Source organism: Phaseolus vulgaris, chromosome 8 (assembly GCF_051622355.1).
Source record: "Phaseolus vulgaris cultivar YP4 chromosome 8, ASM5162235v1, whole genome shotgun sequence".
NCBI lineage: Eukaryota > Viridiplantae > Streptophyta > Magnoliopsida > Fabales > Fabaceae > Phaseolus > Phaseolus vulgaris.
In genome coordinates, this window is record NC_143505.1 from 12,758,394 (window position 1) to 12,778,949 (window position 20,556).

The 20,556-nt window shown below is 34.6% G+C and overlaps 2 protein-coding genes across 2 annotated transcripts; one reads left to right on the plus strand and one right to left on the minus strand.

Annotated features, from left to right (window-relative positions):
- The first annotated feature begins 980 nt into the window (after nt 1–980).
- On the plus strand, nt 981–6,001 carry LOC150025430 (uncharacterized). Its single transcript, XM_090294024.1, has 2 exons — nt 981–2,060; nt 5,885–6,001. Exons 1-2 carry the CDS (start codon nt 981–983, stop codon nt 5,999–6,001), a joined length of 1,197 nt encoding a protein of 398 aa, XP_090150150.1.
- Nucleotides 6,002–18,428: 12,427 nt separating this feature from the next.
- LOC150025431 (uncharacterized) lies at nt 18,429–20,529 on the minus strand. Its single transcript, XM_090294026.1, has 4 exons — nt 20,340–20,529; nt 20,168–20,260; nt 18,643–19,002; nt 18,429–18,545 (listed from the first exon to the last, which is right to left on the minus strand). Exons 1-4 carry the CDS (start codon nt 20,502–20,504, stop codon nt 18,429–18,431), a joined length of 735 nt encoding a protein of 244 aa, XP_090150152.1. The 5' UTR covers nt 20,505–20,529.
- Between the last annotated feature and the right edge of the window lie 27 nt (nt 20,530–20,556).

A 20,556-nucleotide genomic window follows, 5' to 3' on the forward strand; every position in this document is an offset into this window, starting at 1 on the left:
ACATTTTGTGTGAGAAAGTGAATTGGAACGGTTTTTGAAAAGGTTTTTCAAAAGGAAAATATGTGAGCTTGTTCTTGAAGAACCTTGGGTTGGTTGAAGGTGATGATACTGTCTTGGAGCAAATAGAACAATTGGTTTATGTTCTTGCAACACAGTTTCAGGTGTAATCTTTTTCTTATTCATTCTTGTAATAGGTTTAAGTGTTAGTCACTCTAGATAGGGTTTATTGGAGTGCAAGGTATGCTGGAATAGTGTTTTTCAGCCTTGATTGTTGAGGTTCTTGAAGGGTTCAAGAACTGTTGTGTGTTTGTAATTGATTGTATCTGTTTTTAGTGGATTACACCTTGGAGTGAGGTGAACTGGACGTAGCTCTTGATGAGTGAACCAGTATAAAAATTCTCGTGTGTTTCTTTTCTCATCCCTGCTCTTAATTCTGTAATTTCACATAATCTGTCAAGAAAGGAATCTGTTATATTGAAACTAAATCTGTTAATTCTGGACCTGGTTAAATCTGTTGTTCTAACTTGTTAATCAATCCTCTAATCATAAATCAAGCTGTTGTGTGAATCTGTAATAGGATAAGAAGGGTGAACTGGTTCCTTTAACTAAACTGTGACATTTGTTTCATTACTCTAGATGGCTTATGTTTAGTAAAAATTGATTAATTTTGTGCTTTAAACTGCAACTTTATAAACTGAGAAAGTTAATCAATTTGGTTCTGGTATTGTTGGTGGTTGATCTAAACTGTGCTGATCTGTTTTGATTGTGCTAGATTCATCTGTAAAAACAATCTGTTCCGTTTAATATCAATCTGTTCTTTTCACCTCTGTTACATAGTAAATTAGATTGTTTTGCGAAAATTTGATAAGCTCAATTCACCCCTCCCCTCTTGATCTTAGACACTGCTTAACTCTAACAATTGGTATCAAGAGCTAGGGCTTGTATTTTGCTCAAGTGTATGCATGATGTCTAAGTTTAAAATGCCTTTTGCTGAAGGTGCGTCTATTAATAGACCTCCTATGTTTGATGGTGTTAACTATGCTTTCTGGAAAATCAGGATGAAAATCTTTATGGAGTCTATTGACATGGGGATCTGGGATGCAGTGGTCAGTGGACCTTTTATACCTATGCAGGTTGTCAAAGAAGAAACAATAAAGAAGCCTTGGTCTGAATGGAGTGAAACCGAGAAGAAGAAGACCCAATATGACTCCTTAGCCAAGAATATCATCACCTCTGCACTAAATATGGATGAGTTCTTTAGAGTCTCTCAATGCAACTCAGCTAAGGAGATGTGGGAGGTACTAGAGGTAACTCATGAAGGGACTGATGATGTGAAACGGGCAAGGAAGCATTCACTAATTCAGGAATACGAACTGTTCAGAATGCAATCAGAAGAAAGTATTGCAGATGTGCAGAAACCCTTTACACATATTGTAAATCACCTCATTGGCCTTGGTAAAGTCTTTGACAAGGAAGAGCTCAACATAAAGGTGCTGAAATTCCTTGATAGGAGCTGGCAGCCTAAGGTAACAGCAATATCAGAATCCAGAGATTTATCCAAGATGTCCACTACTGCACTTTTTAGAAAGCTGATGGATCATGAAATAGAGCTGAAAAGATTGAAAGAACAAGAAACTGTGGAGAAGAAAGCCAAAGGAATTGCCTTGAAAACTATCATGGAACATGATACAAGTGAGGAAGAAGAGAATCCTGAACATGATGAGACATTGAGTCTGCTCACCAGAAAATTCAGCAGATTTCTTAGAAAGAAAAACCGTGACAGAACTCAACAAAGGAAGAGGTATCCTAAATCCAATGATTCAAATTCTTCAAATTACACTTGTTTTGGATGTGGTAAACCAGGTCATATAAAGGTTGATTGTCCAAACAATCAAAACAAAGAAAGATCAGCAAGCAAGAAGAGTGAAAGAAGCAAAGGCAAAAAAGCATACATCTCATGGGAAGAAAATGATGTATCTTCATCTAGTGATTCCTCAACCGAAAGTGAGGAAGCAAATCTGTGCTTTATGGTGAATGATGAAGAATATAACTCTGATTCAGTAAGTGATTTTTCTACTGATTCTGAAAATTATGATCAGCTGTTAATTGCATTTAAGGAAACACATGATGAAGCAAACAGATTAGCTGTAATTTGCAACAAATTGAATAGAGTAAATAGGGTACTTGAACCTAAGGTCAAAGCTCTTGAAGAAGAACTGCACAAAGCTAAAACTGAATTGGTTAGCCTTGAATTAACTTGTTTGCATGCATCAATAAAAACCTGTGATAATTGTAAGAAGCTGGAAAAACAGGTTGAATATTTGTTAAAAACACTTTCAAATTTCACCAAAGGAAGAGAAAATATTGAAACTTTATTAGGTTCACAGAATGTTGTTTTTAATAAAAATGGTCTAGGATATAATTCTGAAATGAAAAGCAATGTGAAAAAGCTGTCCAGTTTTTTTGTTCCTTCCAAAACAAGTTTTTCTTCTTTTAGTTGTTCAAAAACAATGCATACTGCAACATGTTTTTACTGTATGAAGTCTGGTCATATATCTAGAACATGTAAAGCTAGAAGGTACCTTGTTCCTAAAGGATTGGCCAAATGGCTTCCTAAGGATAGGTATTAATCATGCTGAACCCCAGACTAAAAGGGGTACTATATGTGCTAAATCTGTATTTTTGAAGAAAAAGAGCAGGAAAAATCAGTGGTACCTGGACAGTGGCTGCTCAAAGCACATGACTGGTGATGTGACCCAGTTCATAAATCTGAAACTCAAAGTTGAAGGGCATGTCACATATGGGGACAACAATAGAGGAAAAATTCTTGGAAGAGGAGATGTTGGTACTAAAGGCTCAACCACTATTGAGAATGTACTGTATGTTGAAGGGCTAAAACATAGTCTTCTAAGCATTAGCCAGCTGTGTGACAAGGGATACAAGGTCAATTTCGAAGCCAACACTTGTACAATTTCAAATGAAATTTCTGGTAAGGTGTTGTTCACTGGAAAAAGGGTAAACAACATTTATCTCTTAGATATTATAAAGAGCTGTTCTGAAGATGAGTGTTTGTTATCTAAAAGTGATGAGTCATGGCTGTGGCATAGGAGGCTAGCTCATATTCACACAAATCACTTGAATAAGCTAAAGTCTAAGGAACTAGTTTCTGGTTTACCAAACATAAAATTTCAGAATAACAGATTGTGTGATGCTTGTGTAAAGGGAAAACAGATAAGAACTTCATTTAAATCTAAAGATGTGGTTTCTACAAATAAAGCCTTGGATGTTTTACATATGGACTTGTTTGGACCATCTAGGACTGCTAGCTTAGCTGGAAATTACTATGCCTTGGTGATTGTTGATGACTTTTCAAGATATACATGGACCTTGTTTCTTGCTTCTAAAAATGATGCATATAAAGCCTTTAATAAACTTGCTAAGGTTCTGCATAATGAAAATGAAAATAGGATAAAACAGATTTGTAGTGATCATGGGGGAGAATTTCAAAATGCAAAATTTGATAGATATTGTGAAAAACATAGGATCACACATATTTATTCTACTCCTAGGACACCCCAACAAAATGGTGTAGTTGAAAGGAAGAATAGGTCACTAGAGGAGTTAGCTAGGACCATGTTAAATGAATCTGGTTTACCTAAATATTTTTGGGCAGAGGCAGTATACACTGCTTCTTATGTGCTTAACAGAACTTTGATTAGACCAATTCTTAAGAAAACTCCCTATGAATTGTATAAAGGTAGGAAGCCTAGCATTAGTCATCTTAGGGTTTTTGGCTGCAAATGTTTTGTTCTAAACAATGGTAAAGACAATCTGGGGAAATTTGATCCTAAATCAGATGAGGGAATACATATTGGATATGCTATAAATGGTTATGCTTATAGAGTTTATAACAAAAGATTGCTTGCAGTAGAAGAATCTATACATGTTGTATTTGATGAAACATATTTTTCTGTGCCCAAATCTGTTCTGGATGAACCTGGTATGGATTATTTAAGAAGCATTTTGCAAAAGAATCAATCTGGTGAGCTTGATGCAACTAATCAAAATTCTGTCAAAGAATCTACTGTGAATGCAGGATTGCCTAAGGAATGGAAGACACCTAGGGATCTTACACTAGACAATGTAATTGGTAAAATTGAGAAAGGAGTCTCAACAAGGAATTCACTTAATAATTTCTGCAGAACAGTGGCCTTTGTTTCACAGATTGAGCCTAAAAGTCTGGAAGAATCACTACAAGACAGCAATTGGATAACAGCAATGCAGGAAGAACTGAACCAGTTTGAATACAATGAAGTGTGGACTTTGGTTCCAAGAAAGCATGAGATGAATATCATAGGAACCAAGTGGGTGTACAGGAACAAGATGGATGAACATGGGGCTATCACTAGAAATAAAGCAAGGCTGGTTGCTAAAGGTTATAACCAAGAAGAGGGAATTGATTTTGGTGAAACCTATGCACCAGTAGCACGTCTTGAAGCTGTCAGATTACTCCTAGCATTTTCCAGCATACAAGGTTTCAAGCTATTTCAAATGGATGTCAAGAGTGCATTCTTAAATGGTTACATTAATGAAGAGGTGTTTGTATCTCAGCCTCCAGGGTTCGAAGATCATAAAAATTCAGAGCATGTATACATGCTTAAGAAGGCGTTATATGGATTGAACAAGCACCTAGGCAATGGTATGAGAGGCTAAGTGAATTTCTGCTCTCTCAAGGATATAACCGTGGCAATTCTGATAAAACCCTGTTCATAAAGAAGAAAAGAGAAGACATTATACTTGTGCAAGTCTATGTGGATGATATTATCTTTGGATCCACAAATGAAGAGATGTGTGAAGACTTTGTGAAAACAATGAAGAGTGAGTTTGAGATGTCAATGTTAGGGGAAATGAATTTCTTCCTTGGATTACAAGTGAAACAACTCAAGGATGGAATTTTCATAAGTCAAGAAAAGTACTGTAAGGAGCTGCTTAAGAGGTTTGATATGGATCAATGCAAAGCAATCAGCACTCCTATTTCAACAAGCTGCCAGCTGGAACAAGATTGTGCAGGAAAATCAGGGGTTTAATTGGTTCTTTGTTATACTTAACTGCTAGCAGGCCTGACATTATGTTTGTTGTGTGCTTATGTGCTAGATATCAATCTGATCCAAAGGAATCACACTACAATGCAGCAAAGAGAATTCTGAAATACTTGCAAGGATCTAAGGATGTTGGATTATGGTATCCCAACAATGTATCTTTAAACTTAATTGGTTTTTCAGACTCTGACTTTGCAGGTTGCAAGGTTGATAGGAAAAGCACAAGTGGGACTTGTCACATGCTTGGATCAAGTCTAATCTCATGGCATTGCAAGAAACATGCTTATGTTGCTCTCTCTACAGCAGAGGCAGAATACATAGCTGCTGGAAGTTGTTGTGCTCAAACCTTATGGCTAAGGCAGCAGCTAAGTGACTTTGGAATTTTATTAAACAAGATACCTATAAATTGTGATAATACTAGTGCTATAAATCTGTCTAAGAATCATGTCATGCACTCAAGAACTTAACATATTGAAATTAGACATCACTTTCTAAGAGAACATATAGCTAATGGAACTTGTGATATAAAATTCATTGGCACTGAATTTCAACTAGCTGATCTATTCACTAAACCACTTGCAAAAGATAGGTTTTATGTAATATTAAATGAATTGGGCATCATCAGTTTAAATTGTCTACTGCAGTAACAATTTAAATCTGTTATTTTATTTTTTTAACGTGTTTTCTCTCTGTTTCAGAATCACTACTGTGACTAGGAAAGAGAAATATTTACTTTTCTCTCTCTCACTTTATCCTTGACTGCTTTTACGGTTATTAACCAGCAGGTAACAACAGATCAAGCATGGCATCCTCATCACACAGAAAAAAGAAATCCAAAGAGCAATCCAACAGCAGCCAAGGCATCCTGGAAAAATGGTTTGCTGGAGATTCTGAAGCCATGACTAGGTTTATCCATGAGACAAGCAGAAAGCAAGTCAATGTGCTCAAGGTGCTGGAATTTTCATGGTTAAGGGAAGAAAATCTTACTGAAGCAAAAACTCTGCTCAAGCATCAAAAGCTGAAAAAGTTATTAGAAATTACTGGAAATGTCTATCCAGACTTGGTGAAAGTGTTCTACAACAATCTGGTTCAAGATGGCAAAAATCTGGTCTCCCATGTGAAAGGTGTGAAGCTGAAAATTACAAGGGAAATATGGAGCAATGTGGGAGGAATCAAGTATTCAGGAATGAAGGTTAGCAAAGGGAATACTGCTGGAATTCAAGGGTTCAACAAAATGCAGTTTTATAGGAGCTGTGTTAGAAATCCTGTTGAACCAGTAGCTAGATTTCATGCTGGAAATCTCACAATAATTCCAAGACTCCTAGCCTACATAATTACTTGGCAGCTTACTCCAAGAGGGAGTAATCATGCTACTCTTCATGAAGAGGATTTGATTATGCTATACTGCATAATGAATCAACTCAAGGTAAATTGGGTGAGTACAATGGTAGAGCATATGCTCAAATCCACACGGCTTCTAGATTATCGTTTTCCATATGCTATTTTTGTGTCAAAGCTAATTGATTATTTTGAAGTTGACACTGCAAATGAGAGAAATGACACCATTAAGGCAGCAAGTGAAATAGACAACTCCACTCTCTTGAAGATGGGGTTCCAAAAGGAGGATGACAGCTGGGTATTTAGAAGGAATGCTGCAAATAGAGCTGAGAATGAAGCAGCTGATTCAGCAGATGAAGAAGAAGAAAATGTTGATGGTGTGCAGCACATGGATGAGTCACCAACCCACTCTTCTGCAAAGGAGGATGTTGCTGCTACAAGCCAAAATGCACTGGTTGCATATGAGGAACCTGTGTATAAAGGTGAACCTCTATCCATGTTTGAAAGACAAGTTCTAAGCAGGCTGGACATACTCACATATGACCAAAAGGCACATTATGAAATGGCTCAAGCCAGGTTTCAACACCTGGATGACCAAATTGAAGGAGTTCAGGAGCAGCTAGCTGAGCTTTACTACCACAACAAGTGATCCAATTTCATAATCTTTATCTTTTATATTTTGTTGAACAATTTGGGTTTAGTTTGTTAGTCTTTATTCTGCACTGGTTTTAGTCAGTTTTATTTTGGGTTGTAATAGAACTCTATACTGGTTGTATGTTTGAACTGTTATGAATGTCTATGTTATGTCTTTATCCCATGCTTTATTCTGTTTGATGAATCCAAAGGGGGAGAAGAACAGAGAAACAACTCACAAAGGTTGATGTTCTGGTTCAAGCTACAGGGAGGTAGCACAAAACTCACAAATGCTATATTCTGTTTTTATTTCTAAAAGTTGTTGTGCAGGTTTTGGCAGTTAGCACAATGCAGGTTTTGATCATCAAAGTATGCAAAGCAAAGGGGTTTTGTCTCCATCAAACAGGGGGAGATTGTTGAAGATGGATGAAGCTCATCTCCACCTAGCCTTAGTGTGTTTGATGTAGATGTTAGCTAGTTTGCTTTGTAGGTTGCTATATGTCTTAGATGATTCTGCTGTTTAGGCTTGTGTGTTGACAAGGTTGCCTTTTGCTGCATGACCCATCCTATATGCCAAATCAAGGTAGTAAGATCAAGCTCATGATGTGGTTAAATGGTTTGGAAAAGCTTTTTAAAGTTTTCTTAAATGGCTTAATTCAGTGCAAAAATAAATCTGTTTTATTGAGAGGCAATCAATTTATTTTGTCTCTGTTAAAGGCATTTCGAAATTCTGTTAGGGCACCAAAGGTACAACTCAGTCTGTTATTTCAGTTAAGATGAGCTGGCAGCTTTATCATCTTTTAACTTGTTGTTTTCATAATCAATCTGTTGTTTTGTAAACTGCTCTGTAACTGTTTTTTTAAAAGTGGTTAGAAACTGTTCTCTATAAAATAAAATGCCCCTCTCACGTGAAGGGAGGCTGAACAATCACAGTTTTGACAGAGATACAACATTTTGTGTGAGAAAATGAATTGGAACGGTTTTTGCAAAGGTTTTTCAAAAGGAAAATATATGTGAGCTTGTTCTTGAAGAACCTTGGGTTGGTTGAAGGTGATGATACTGTCTTGGAGCAAATAGAACAACTGGTTTATGTTCTTGCAACACAGTTTCAGGTGTAATCTTTTCCTTATTCATTCTTGTAATAGGTTTAAGTGTTAGTCACTCTAGATAGGGTTTCTTGGAGTGCAAGGTAAACTGGAATAGTGTTTTTCAGCCTTGATTGTTGAGGTTCTTGAAGGGTTCAAGAACTGTTGTGTGTTTGTAATTGATTGTATCGGTTTTTAGTGGATTACACCTTGGAGTGAGGTGAACTGGACGTAGCTCTTGATGAGTGAACCAGTATAAAAATTCTCGTGTGTTTCTTTTCTCATCCTTGCTCTTAATTCTGTAATTTCATATAATCTGTAAAGAAAGAAATCTGTTATATTGAAACTAAATCTATTAATTCTGGACCTGGTTAAATCTGCTGTTCTAACTTGTTAATCAATCCTCTAATCATAAATCAAGCTGCTGTGTGAATCTGTAATAGGATAAGAAGGGTGAACTGGTTCCTTTAACTAAACTGTGACATTTGTTTCATTACTCTAGATGGCTTATGTTTAGTAAAAATTGATTAATTTTGTGCTTTAAACTGCAACTTTATAAACTGAGAAAGTTAATCAATTTGGTTCTGGTATTGTTGGTGGTTGATCTAAACTGTGCTGATCTGTTTTGATTGTGCTAGATTCATCTGTAAAAACAATCTGTTCCGTTTAATATCAATATGTTCTTTTCACCTCTGTTACATAGTAAATTAGATTGTTTTGCAAAAATTTGATAAGCTCAATTCACCCCTCCCCTCTTGATCTTAGACACGGCTTAACTCTAACAAAAACATGCAGTACCAATGCAATCATATCCAGATTCCCTTGCACCACTAAACCAGTTTTCAATATGTGATTTTCACAAAGAAAATCAGCAAAATCAGTGTGAAAAACCAGTGTAAGTGAGATGCAAAATTAGAGTTTCTGCACAGCTTTAAACTAGCAGATAAAACACTTATAAACCAACATACAAACCAACATATTCTCCCCCTATTGGTCTTCACAAATAGAATAATGGGAGGGATAAAAACAGAATAAGAAAAAAATGTCCAACAATTAAAGAAAGAGAATCATAAAAGATCTTTAATCTTCTTTTCCATATTGAAGGCCAAAGAGTTGATTTTGAACAACTTCAATTTGTTTATCCAGATTCTGAAACCTTACATCCATGGTGTGGAACCTTGTTGCACAGTGATAGCTGTCGTTTTGTTGTCAAATTAATATGATTCTTGCGTAGACTTGTCTAACACTAGAGAGATGATAGTATAATTATGGTCAAATGACCCCAAGTCGTCTCCCAACGAATCCAATAGTGATTCCAGTGAACAAAATTCAAAACCTATCTGCAAGCAATGAAAAGTTTGTAATAACAATAATAATAAAAAGGGGGTTAAGATAGTTATGCAGGAAATATAAAAGAGATTTGAAACAGCAAATAAAAAGCGGTTGATCCCCAAGTTCTTCCACCATTGAATTCTTCACGGGTTCTCTAAAGATTAATCTTTTCTCAATCCTCCAACAGAGATAAACCATATTGAACATGCACCAATCTAATTCAACTGAAACTCACCAGTAAAACATGCGTCTACTGGTTTAATCAATACCCACTTTGTTCCATGCGTATACTCCATGGGAATGCTTACCTCCTCTCTCTTGAATCATGCGCCCAAGAAATTAATTAGAACAATGTGAACTAACTAAGAAACCAAAGTTTAAGATAAGAAAGACTCTCAATCATGCGTTCAAGTACAACCTCTCACAAAAACCAGTTTTCCAGGAGATTAGACTATCAAAACAACTGCTATAGAGAATTAAAAATTGAAACTTTTATTGAACAAAACCTCAGAACTCAATGGGGAATTACAAAAGAATCAATAAAAAAGGTTTAGCCTTCCATGCAGAGGCAAAACAAAAGAATTACAAAGAAGAGAATAAACTAAGAAAACCCTATGAAGCTCCCTATTTCTCCTTGATGCTTGTGTCCTTTTATAGGCTTTTCTACTCCAAGGATCTTGGGAAAATATTTTAGTTTATATTTTGTTAACAGTTTCCAAGTTTCCAAAATTCCTTTATTTTCCAGAAGATTTGCTTCCAATTTTGTTTCTAAGATATTATAGATTTTATTTTCTCTTTCTTCTCCTCGGAGTTTGTTTCCTATTTTGGTTCAAGAAGCAACTTGGACTTTTGCATATTTGGCCCATTCACAAAGGTAGATGCTTCCTCCAGATAATTTACTCTAAAAACACAAAATTAACAATAATAATAGTTAAGGCCCAAATAAACCCAATTATATGAATCTAAATTAAAACAATGGATTTATTTATTATTATAGTTCAATAATCCATGATTAAAGCTATTGAGTGTGAATAAATATATGCTCATCACACAAAGCTCATGAAGACTCCTTTGTTCATCAGCAAAGCTATCCATTCTACTCACCATCAACCTTTCAAAAGGTGACATTGATGTGATATGTTCTCCCATGTTTCCTGCACTTAGTCCAACATCAAAGGCACCAACAGTTTCATCATCATGAGCATTAACACCAGCATCTTCACCAGCAACAACAACCTTCTCTTCATCCTCATTTTCAACCTGAACACCACTTGATGAGCCAACTTGATCACGATCCTTGCTTACCCAACTTCCACTAATTTTGGTGAAACCCATCTTGCTAAGTGAACCATTGTTCATCTCATCTGATGACTTCACCACTTCAGTTTGCTCTTCATCAAGATCCACTTAACCAGTAACCTCCGTTGGTTGATTACCAATATCGCCATCTACTTTAGCATAATCAAGTGGACCCAAGTGTAAAACAACATTAGTCCCACCAGTACCATCCGTTGTCAGATTACCAGTAGACTCATCAACAAGCATTGGTGGCGAAACAGTCAATACATATTTCTTTCGATACTCTTTATGTTGTTTAGGAACAACTGGATCCCAGATAACCCTCTCTTGTTCCCGTTCATCAGGATGAGAAGAATTATGTTGAGGACTAGCAACACGACCCTGGGCATGAAACACACGACACTACGTAAATTCATGCCCAATCATCTTATAGTGAGAGCAAAATGGATGGAGTCATTCATATTCCACGTCTCCTATAAATACAAATCCTGATCATTCAACCAAGAGCTGATTCGGAAGAGAGGACAAAAGATCAATATCCACCAACACTTTAGCAAAAAAAACATTTTTTTTTTCATGGTATGATCATCCAAAAACAAAGGGGTACCAATGCCCCTAGTAATAGAAAATATCGCCCTCAGTCTCAAATATTCCAAAGGCAAATGATAAATGCTAACCTAGGTCTAGGTTTTAGTGCTTTTCATAGTAGATGGAATAAAATCTTTTGTCCAGGAAAACAATCTCAAGAAGCCAGGAGATAACTGCCATGAACCAACCCCGAGAACAAACCACATGTCTTCTAAAGAAGAGAACTCAAACTCATAGAAGCCCTTCCCAAGAGGTATAGTTTTCCATGGTCCAATAGCTTTCCATGTAAGCTGCAACTTTTTAGTTAAATCAAAGTGTGTGTGAGGTTTATCCCCCTTAGATAAAATGATCCTATCATGTAGATGAGTCTTGTAATCCTCAAGACCAGTCAAGTAATCTTCCTCTTCAACCCGGATAACAACCATGTCTCCCTTAATATAAGGAGTAGGTAGCTAGGACAAAAGAATGTCGCGTGTATTTCCCAAAGCTTGAGCAAATGTTTTACTTTTCCTGTCATCATTTTCTTATTAGGAGCCACATCTTTATCCTTCAAACAACCCCATGGGATGAGGAAACCCGCAAAGCCCTCTGCCATTCTCAAAGGCTAACAAGCTGCTTCCAAAACGGACAACCCGAACCTCCATGTCACAATGAAAAACTACATAGCACCTCAAAACTGTAACATTTCACAACACCCCTTTCGACTGCCACAAGTGCAGCATTCGCACACCACCATGAACAAATGTGCGCCTCCCACGCAGGTGCAAAACTACGCATGCCAAATTGCGTCACTGCATTGTACTATTCATCATTGCACTGCGTCGCACACCGCCCACCACCGTCGCACCCACCGTCTCGCACTGGCTGCACGAGCGAGCCTCACCACTGTAAGCACCACCGCACAGAACTTGATAGCGCCTGTCGCCGCGCACCACCACCAGCGTCTGCAAATTGCCACGTCGTCGCACAATTGAGGACCACCGACCAACACCCACGTGCCTCTACGCCAAAACCCTAACCCCATACGCCAAACCCCTAGTCATACCTGATAGATGAGGAGGAGGCTTCACATTCACTTATTTTGCCAATCGTTTTCTTTAAGATAACTTTCCTTACAGTTTTTTCTAACCATAAAAAATTTAATGTAAAACTAATTTGGTGTTTTGGTGTCAATAAAAGTAATTCTACAATAGTTAATTTTGCAATAGTTAATTTTGCAATAGTGAAAAAGTATCTAAATAATTTATACCTTCAACTTTAATATATCCCTTAACTACAAGACGAGTTTTATGTCTTTCAATGGATTCATCAAATTTGTATTTAAGTTTGTATACCCACTTACACCCAATAGGTACCTTGTCATGTGGTAGCATTTTTAGATTTCAAGTGTTATTAGTCTAAAGCGCTTTTGTTTCTCGTTTCATAGCATTTACCCATGTTTTCGCATGTTTCCTTATAATTTTGGGGCTCAACATTGTTGGAAATAGCCAAAGTAAAATGTAATTGTTTGTTATATAATGATTTATAAGATAAAATAAATGAGATAGGATATATGATATTACCTTTATCTTTAACATAATTATTAATATTGTTGGGTCTATTAATGTCTAAGTTCAAGTGGGGAGGGGTGAATTGAAGTTATAAAATTTTCGCAAACACAAACTGGTTTACAGAAATTCTGAAGAAAAAGAAAAGATTGATTTTGAAAAGAACAAATTTATTTTTCAACACACTTTAACAAAACCAGAACTTGTTCAGATTAGCATTCAGATCAAATAAAGAAATTCTCCAGAACAAGATGAGTTATTTTTACAACAATTATAAGAACAAGATTTACATCAAGAGATCAACACAAGTTCTTTTGATACAATTCTTTAAAGAAAGTGAATCTTTAACAAAGATATTATAAAGAAATTGTTTGTTCTTAAACCAGTCAACACTCAGATTCATAAAGCTTATTTGTGATTAAAAGATTTTTCCATAACAGAGAAGAACAGTATGAGCAAGCCCAGAAATAACAGATTCAATTTTAAATGAACAAATTTCTTTCCTGACAAATTATCCAATTAATCAGAAAAGAGTGCAGGGATGAGAAGAATGATGCAAGCACAATTTATATTGGTTCACTCATAAAAAGCTACATCTAGTTTCACCTCACACCAAGGTGAAATTCACTAAAAACAGTTCAAATCAAATATAACACCTTGCAATTCTTGAAACCTACAAGAACAAGGCACACAAAGCTGAAAAACCCTATTTCAGCACTACTTGCACTTCAAGAAACCCTATCAAGAAGTGACTTACGCAAACACCTTTACACAAGAATGAATTAAGGAAGGATAACACCTGAAAGAAGATGCAAGAAACTGAAAACTAGTAGCCCAAATTGCAGCACAACAACACCAACAGCTTCACCAAGATCAAAACACACTAAGAACAAACACTCTTGAAGTTCTTTTAGAAAAACATTTCAAAAACTCGTTCAAATCCTTCTTCTCTCAAAGAAAACTTTTGATCACTGTTTAAAACGTGATTGCACAACAACCTTTCATGTGAGAAGAGCCTTTCTTTATATAGAAAAATCAGTTTCTAACAACTTTTCAAAAAACAGTTAAAAAGTTGTTATAAAATGAACAAATTAGATGCAAAACAAACATATTATTTTTATGAAAAAACTGTCAGCTCATCTTAACAGTAATAACTGGCTGATACTGCCACAATCATTATTATTATATTTGGTTCTGCTGCATACGTGGTATAATGGATGCTGATTTGTGGTATTGTGGGGGACCGTAAGTACTAGTCTCTTTAGACCAATTGTGTAGGTTTATGGGTTGGTGGAAGGAATATTCATTGATTGAATGAGTTTTATTTTCTTTTTAAGAAACCAATAACCTTAGTTGGTTTGGGTTTCGTGGTTCTGTATACGGGTTGAGATACCCCTGAAGTATCTCCTTTATTTTATTTTATTCTTTGTTGATAAAAAAAAAGGTTGAAACAAACTTTTTGGTGCCCTAACAGTATTTTGAAAAACCTTTCAGCAGTTAAAAAAATAAATCTATTGTTTTACAAATAAACATATTTATTTTTGTGCAGTAACCTGATTTTATGAGAAAACTTAAAGAGCTTTTAGGAAAACATTGAATCACTCTTTGTGTTTGATCTTACCACCTTGATTAGGCATATAAGGTAGGTCATGAAGCAAAAGACAACCTCAAACTCACTCTAACCTATATACAAAATCACCTAATTACACATTACAACCTTCAAAGCAAACTTGCTATTTTCTACATCAAACACACACTAAGACTTGGAAAAGAAGAAGCTTCATCCATCTTCAACAAATATTCTGATGACAATCTTCCAAAAATCTTCTACAACCGTGGGAAAATAATTATGCTCATAAACAAAAGCAACAAAAAGAGGTCTTCATATATCTACATGCATAAGATTGAAAGCACTATAAATATTCCTAGAGTAAAAATGGAGCTTATGATGTTTAGCCAAATGACAAGTATCACAAACAATTTTAGAAGAAAATCTAATATAAGGAAAATATTTGCATAATTGTTAAGAATCCTGACAGAGGGATGTCCAAGCCTATAGTGTCAAATATCAATTTGAGAGTCTCTACAATTTTGAGCATTATTTATCCAGAACTGATTATAAGTAAAGTCACATAGGTAGTATAGCTCCTTATCTAATTCAGCACGACCAATCATCTTGAATGAAGCTTTGTCCTGAATTTGACAACTCTTACAAGAAAATATTAGTTTACAATTTAAGTATTCAATCAAATGTTGCACATAAATCAAATTAAAAGTGAATTCTTATTTATAAAGAACGTTGAAAATGATAAAATTTTATGCAAAGTTGACGGTTCTAGCAAAATTGGTAGTTACAATAGTATTGTTAGACAAATTTATGCAAATGGGTTTGATTTTATAAAAGGAGATCAAATGATTTTTAACGTAAGTGACATGATCAATGACACTAATATCAAGAATCTAAGAAAACTTACCTACTTGTTGTGCTTGTTTCATAAAATCACCATTATGACTTCGTATTTGATTGACATTATGGTTGGTCGTTTCTTGTAAAAGACTCAATATCTTCTGAACTTGTTCACGGGTAAAAGGATTACTACCTAGTCTTGAATTAGAACTATTGTCAATCCCGAGACCTTCTCACTTCTTTTATCAATACCATTACCAGAAAACTCTTGTTTCTTATACGAAGGGAGAAATCCATGTTTTGAGTAACATTTATCAAGAATATGATTAGTTTTGTTACAATAGGTACAATCTTTACCTTGTGTGGAGAATCATCCTTTTCCCCTACCATTGTTCTTCTAGCCACCTCCTCATTTTTTAGGTTTCCAATTACTTTGCTTCTCATTATTTCAATTATTTTGCTTTTCAATAGCGTTGATAACAAACTTATCATCATTGGGACATACTTACGTTTCCATTTAGTTGTCTCTCTTATTTCACGACCAAAGAGAAAACACGATTTATACCTAGAAGAAGTCTCATAAGAAGAACCTAAGATGTGATAGTGTTGTAGACTTCATTCAATCCCTTCATGAAACACATGACATGCTCAACATCTCTATACTTCATGATGATCCCAAATAAGACATAATTACAAGTAATATTGTAAACACATTTTGAAATAGGCCTAAAGAACTCCAATTCTTCCCAAAGAATCTTAAGATCGGTAAAGAATTTGTTAGAATGTATGGCCTAAACAAGAGGGGGTGAATTTTTTTCGCAAGATTTTCGCAAAGATTGGAAGTAGGGTGAAAACATATATAAAATAAATCAATTAATTTATCTGTTCAACTGGATTATTCAACAAATTAGCAATTTTTTAAGAAAAATCAACTAGTTGTTTGTCGAAACAACTAACTGTTTAAAGCAACAAAATATAAAGAACACAATTTAAAGCAATATATCAGAGTAAGGAAAGAGAGATTCACACAAAGAGATTTATAATTCAGTCTTAACCAAGAGCTACATCCAGTCCTCACCTAACCACTGAAAATCCACTATTCAATCAAAACTAGATTATAAACCACACCAAGAATGTTGATCTTGAACTCCTCAAGAACACACAACACCATAACTTCAATAACCTCTTTATGAAATTATCTTACACATAATTACAGTATTCAAAGAAGGAATTAGAATACACCTGAATTTACAAAGCAGTAGAACAATTGAATAGAAAACTCAACTCCAACATCACACACAAGCAATGATCCAAAAGCACTTTGATAAAACTCTCTTTTCATTTGAAATGATAAAAAAAAATCTTTATATAGACTTTAAAAGTATTTAAAGTTATTTGATCATTAAGTGAAAATAGTTAAAAGCATTTAAAAACACTTTTGAAAACATATCATAATTATGTTAAAACCACTTTATTGATTTCTTTTTCTGTTAAGGACAGGGCATAAACCAACCAATTTATTTATCGAAATAACTGATTGTTTTTGTCTCACATAAAAGACAAAAGAAAACAAAGCTTTTTCAAATCCTTTGAAAAACATTAAGTGTAATTCAATCGGTTGTCACAGTTAATCAACTGATTGAAAAAATTGTTGTAGTCATCAGACTTTGAACATAAGTTTTTTCAACTGATTGAAAGTTTGAAACGGCTGACTAAAATTAACAAAGATTTTAGAAAACAAAGTTTTCAAAACAGATTTAAAATAAAATGAACTTGGATCAATACTAGGTCTAAATTAATAACTCAAAATCTACTAAATAAAACGTACATAATAACAACAGATTCTTCAAGTCTTCAAAGCAGATTTGGAAACATTAAAGCACCTTGTTCAACATAATTTTGTTATGCCCCTCTCTCCTTGTTTGATCGAATGAATTTCTTGTAATAAATTAGAGATCCTAAATTGATCTCTTTTGGAAAACATTTATTTTAAATTTTTCCAAAAAACCTTGGCAATGTTAATGTAGACACACTTGCTACAATCTCTGGTGAAAGAGTGTTCATGATACAAGACAATATCATCAAGTTGCATCTTCCCAAGGTTCATTACATACCAGCGTGTGTCTCATACTTTGACTCCATGAATGGTAATTGATTTTCGTTCAAAGGTGGAAAGACAAGAACTGTGCCTGAATTTTCTCTAGAGTGCAAATAATACATACTCGAGGCTTAAAGGAGAAATCCATTGTGTGTTGTATATCTGTTGTTGAAGACTCCATCGAATAAAGAAAACACATGAAACAAGAAAGGAAGGAAGAAAGTTGAAAGAGAGTAGGATTTAACCAGCTTTGAAACCATATTGAGTATGGCAATTCATATTAAAAACAAACAAACAAGCAACTGATATAAAAAAAAGAATCAAACAAACATTATTCACAGACGTGCATGAAAACAGAGCGTCATTCACTACAAAAAAAACGTGTATAATGCGGCGGTTATTTTCGTAAAAACTGGCGTTTTTAACCGCCGCATTATACGTCTGTGGCGGTACCGCATACCGCCAGAATTCTTGCCGCCACAAAGTTTAATGTGGCGGTCAATTAAGAACCGTTGTAGCAGACGCCATATTATGCATTGTATAAAGTGGCGGTTTTAAGCGTGTAATTGACGTCAGTTATAAATGTCGTAATTTTAAAACTGGGTACACCAATTCTAACGTAAATAGTGGCAGTTTTAACCGCCACTTTATAACTGTAATAATTCGAATATTAAATATTTAATTTTATTTTTAATATTTATAATAATTTATTTAATTCTATTTTATAATTTGATTTCATAATATTATTTAATTTGATATTATAATTAAACTTTAATTTTATTTTTAATATTTATAATAATTTATTTAATTCTATTTTATAATTTGATTTTATAATATTAATTAATTTGATATTATGTTTCATAATATATATAATTAAGTTATAACATAAACTAATTTCATAATATATTTAAAATTGAGAAATATAATAATCAAAAGATGAGTTCATTCATTCATTGAAATAACAAAGTTGATAATGTCAAACTAATCCAAACAACAAGTAAATTAAATTGTCAAAATGTAAATTGTTTCATTTTCTAAACATATTAGAAGTAAATTCTCAATCCCACTTGATCTTATATTCTGGTTTGGTGATGGAGCACCACTAGCAACATCCGGTGCCTGGAATAAGTTAAAATATGTTTAAAATTAATTGACAATTTTTAAAAAATAAATGAAAACAATATTATAATAAAATTTTAAGTATAGTAATTTATACCTCATTAATAGATGCTTGTACCAAATTTAATGTCATTGCAGCAAAATGTTCCGGCACGTCTGGTCTAGAAGCAATGTAGGCTAGCATAGTATGCATTTGGCTCCTTACAACTGCAAGTTCTGTTGCCATCTTTTCTACCTTTTCTTCAACATTTGTTGAAGACCCACCACTAGAGGAACCATTATTCATATTGCTTACCCTTGTTGTGGATTTCTTGAAAGCAAGGGTAGGACAAGCTCCATATGAAAGTCCTCTGACCCTCCCTGGATGCTCCTTTCCAAAAATGACACCAACAGGATCATTTGGAGATATATGTGATGCAGTTTCTGGATTTTCCAGCATTAACTCATCAATTTTATCCTACATAAAAATGGAAGCAACCAACTTTAATGTTCGTCTTCCCAAAACAGTCCAAGACAGTATCCAAAATAGCCCAAAACAATCCAAAACAGTCCAAAACAATATATACCCATGGTAGAGACAATATGTTCCCAAAACAGTCTAAAACAGTCCAAGACAATATCCAAAATAGCCCAAAACAATCCAAAAGTCCAAAACAATATATACCCATGGTAGAGACAATATGTTCCCAAAACAGTCCAAGGAAGTATCCAAAATAGGCCAAAACAATCCAAAATAGTCCAAAACAATATATATCCATGATAGAGACAATATGTTCCCAAAACAATCCAAAACAGTTCAAGACAATATATACTCATGGTAGAGACAAAGTGTTCCCAAAACAATCGAAAACAATTCAAGACAGTATCCAAAATAGCTCAAAACAGTCCAAAATAGTCCAAAACAATATATAGCCATAATAGAGACAATATGTTCCCAAAACAATCCAAAATAGTTCAAGACAGTATCCAAAATAGCCTAAAACAATTCAAAACAGTCCAAAACAATATATACTCATGGTAGAGACAAAGTGTTCCCAAAACAATCGAAAACAATTCAAGACAGTATCCAAAATAGCTCAAAACAGTCCAAAATAGTATATACTCATGGCAGACACAATATGTTCCCAAAACAGTCCAAGACAGTATCCAAAATAGCCCAAAACAATCCAAAACAGTCCAAAACAATATATACCCATGGTAGAGACAATATGTTCCTAAAACAGTCCAAGACAGTGTCCAAAATAACCCAAAACAGTCTAAGACAGTATCTAAAATAGTCCAAAATAGTCTAAAACAATATCCAAATCAGTATCCAAATCCAAAATAGTATGTCTCAAAAATAGTATATACAGAAAACAATTACTCTGTTCAACATAAAGAAGAAAATGAGAGGTTCAAAACTGATATAATTAGAAGTTACCCCAATCTCCATAGCTTCATCATTAACATACGTGCCATTCTTCCTCTTGTGTGTGATCTTCCACATCTCAGCTCGGCCAATGTTCCTACCAGTCTCAATTTTCTATACATTCCAAAAAGGATAATATAATTACAAAAATACATAATATATTATAAATCAAAATATATGCCAAATTCACAAAGCTACATATATGTAAATATACCACATTATCCCTCCTTCTTGACAATGCCATAGCTCCACCAGTGTGAGGAATAGTTTGTTTCTTTCTTATCTCTCTATTCCTGTTACACAGTTTCTACACAATAAAATGAAATCAGTTTTTGCAAATTTAAAATCAAGTTGAGTGAGAAATATATGAAATGAAAAGTATGTACCACTGTGGAAGGCTTGAGACGATAATCCACAAATATAGCCCACTGCTCCATGTTAAGACCATCTGGAACATTCTTTATCAAGTCATTTCTGCTTAACACTGGGTCATAGAATTCATTCCAGAGCTTGCATCTATACTCCCTCCACAATTTGCCAATTTTGAACATAACATCTCTCTTAGCGAGATCTTCATTTACCATGAAGCAAAAACGACTCTTC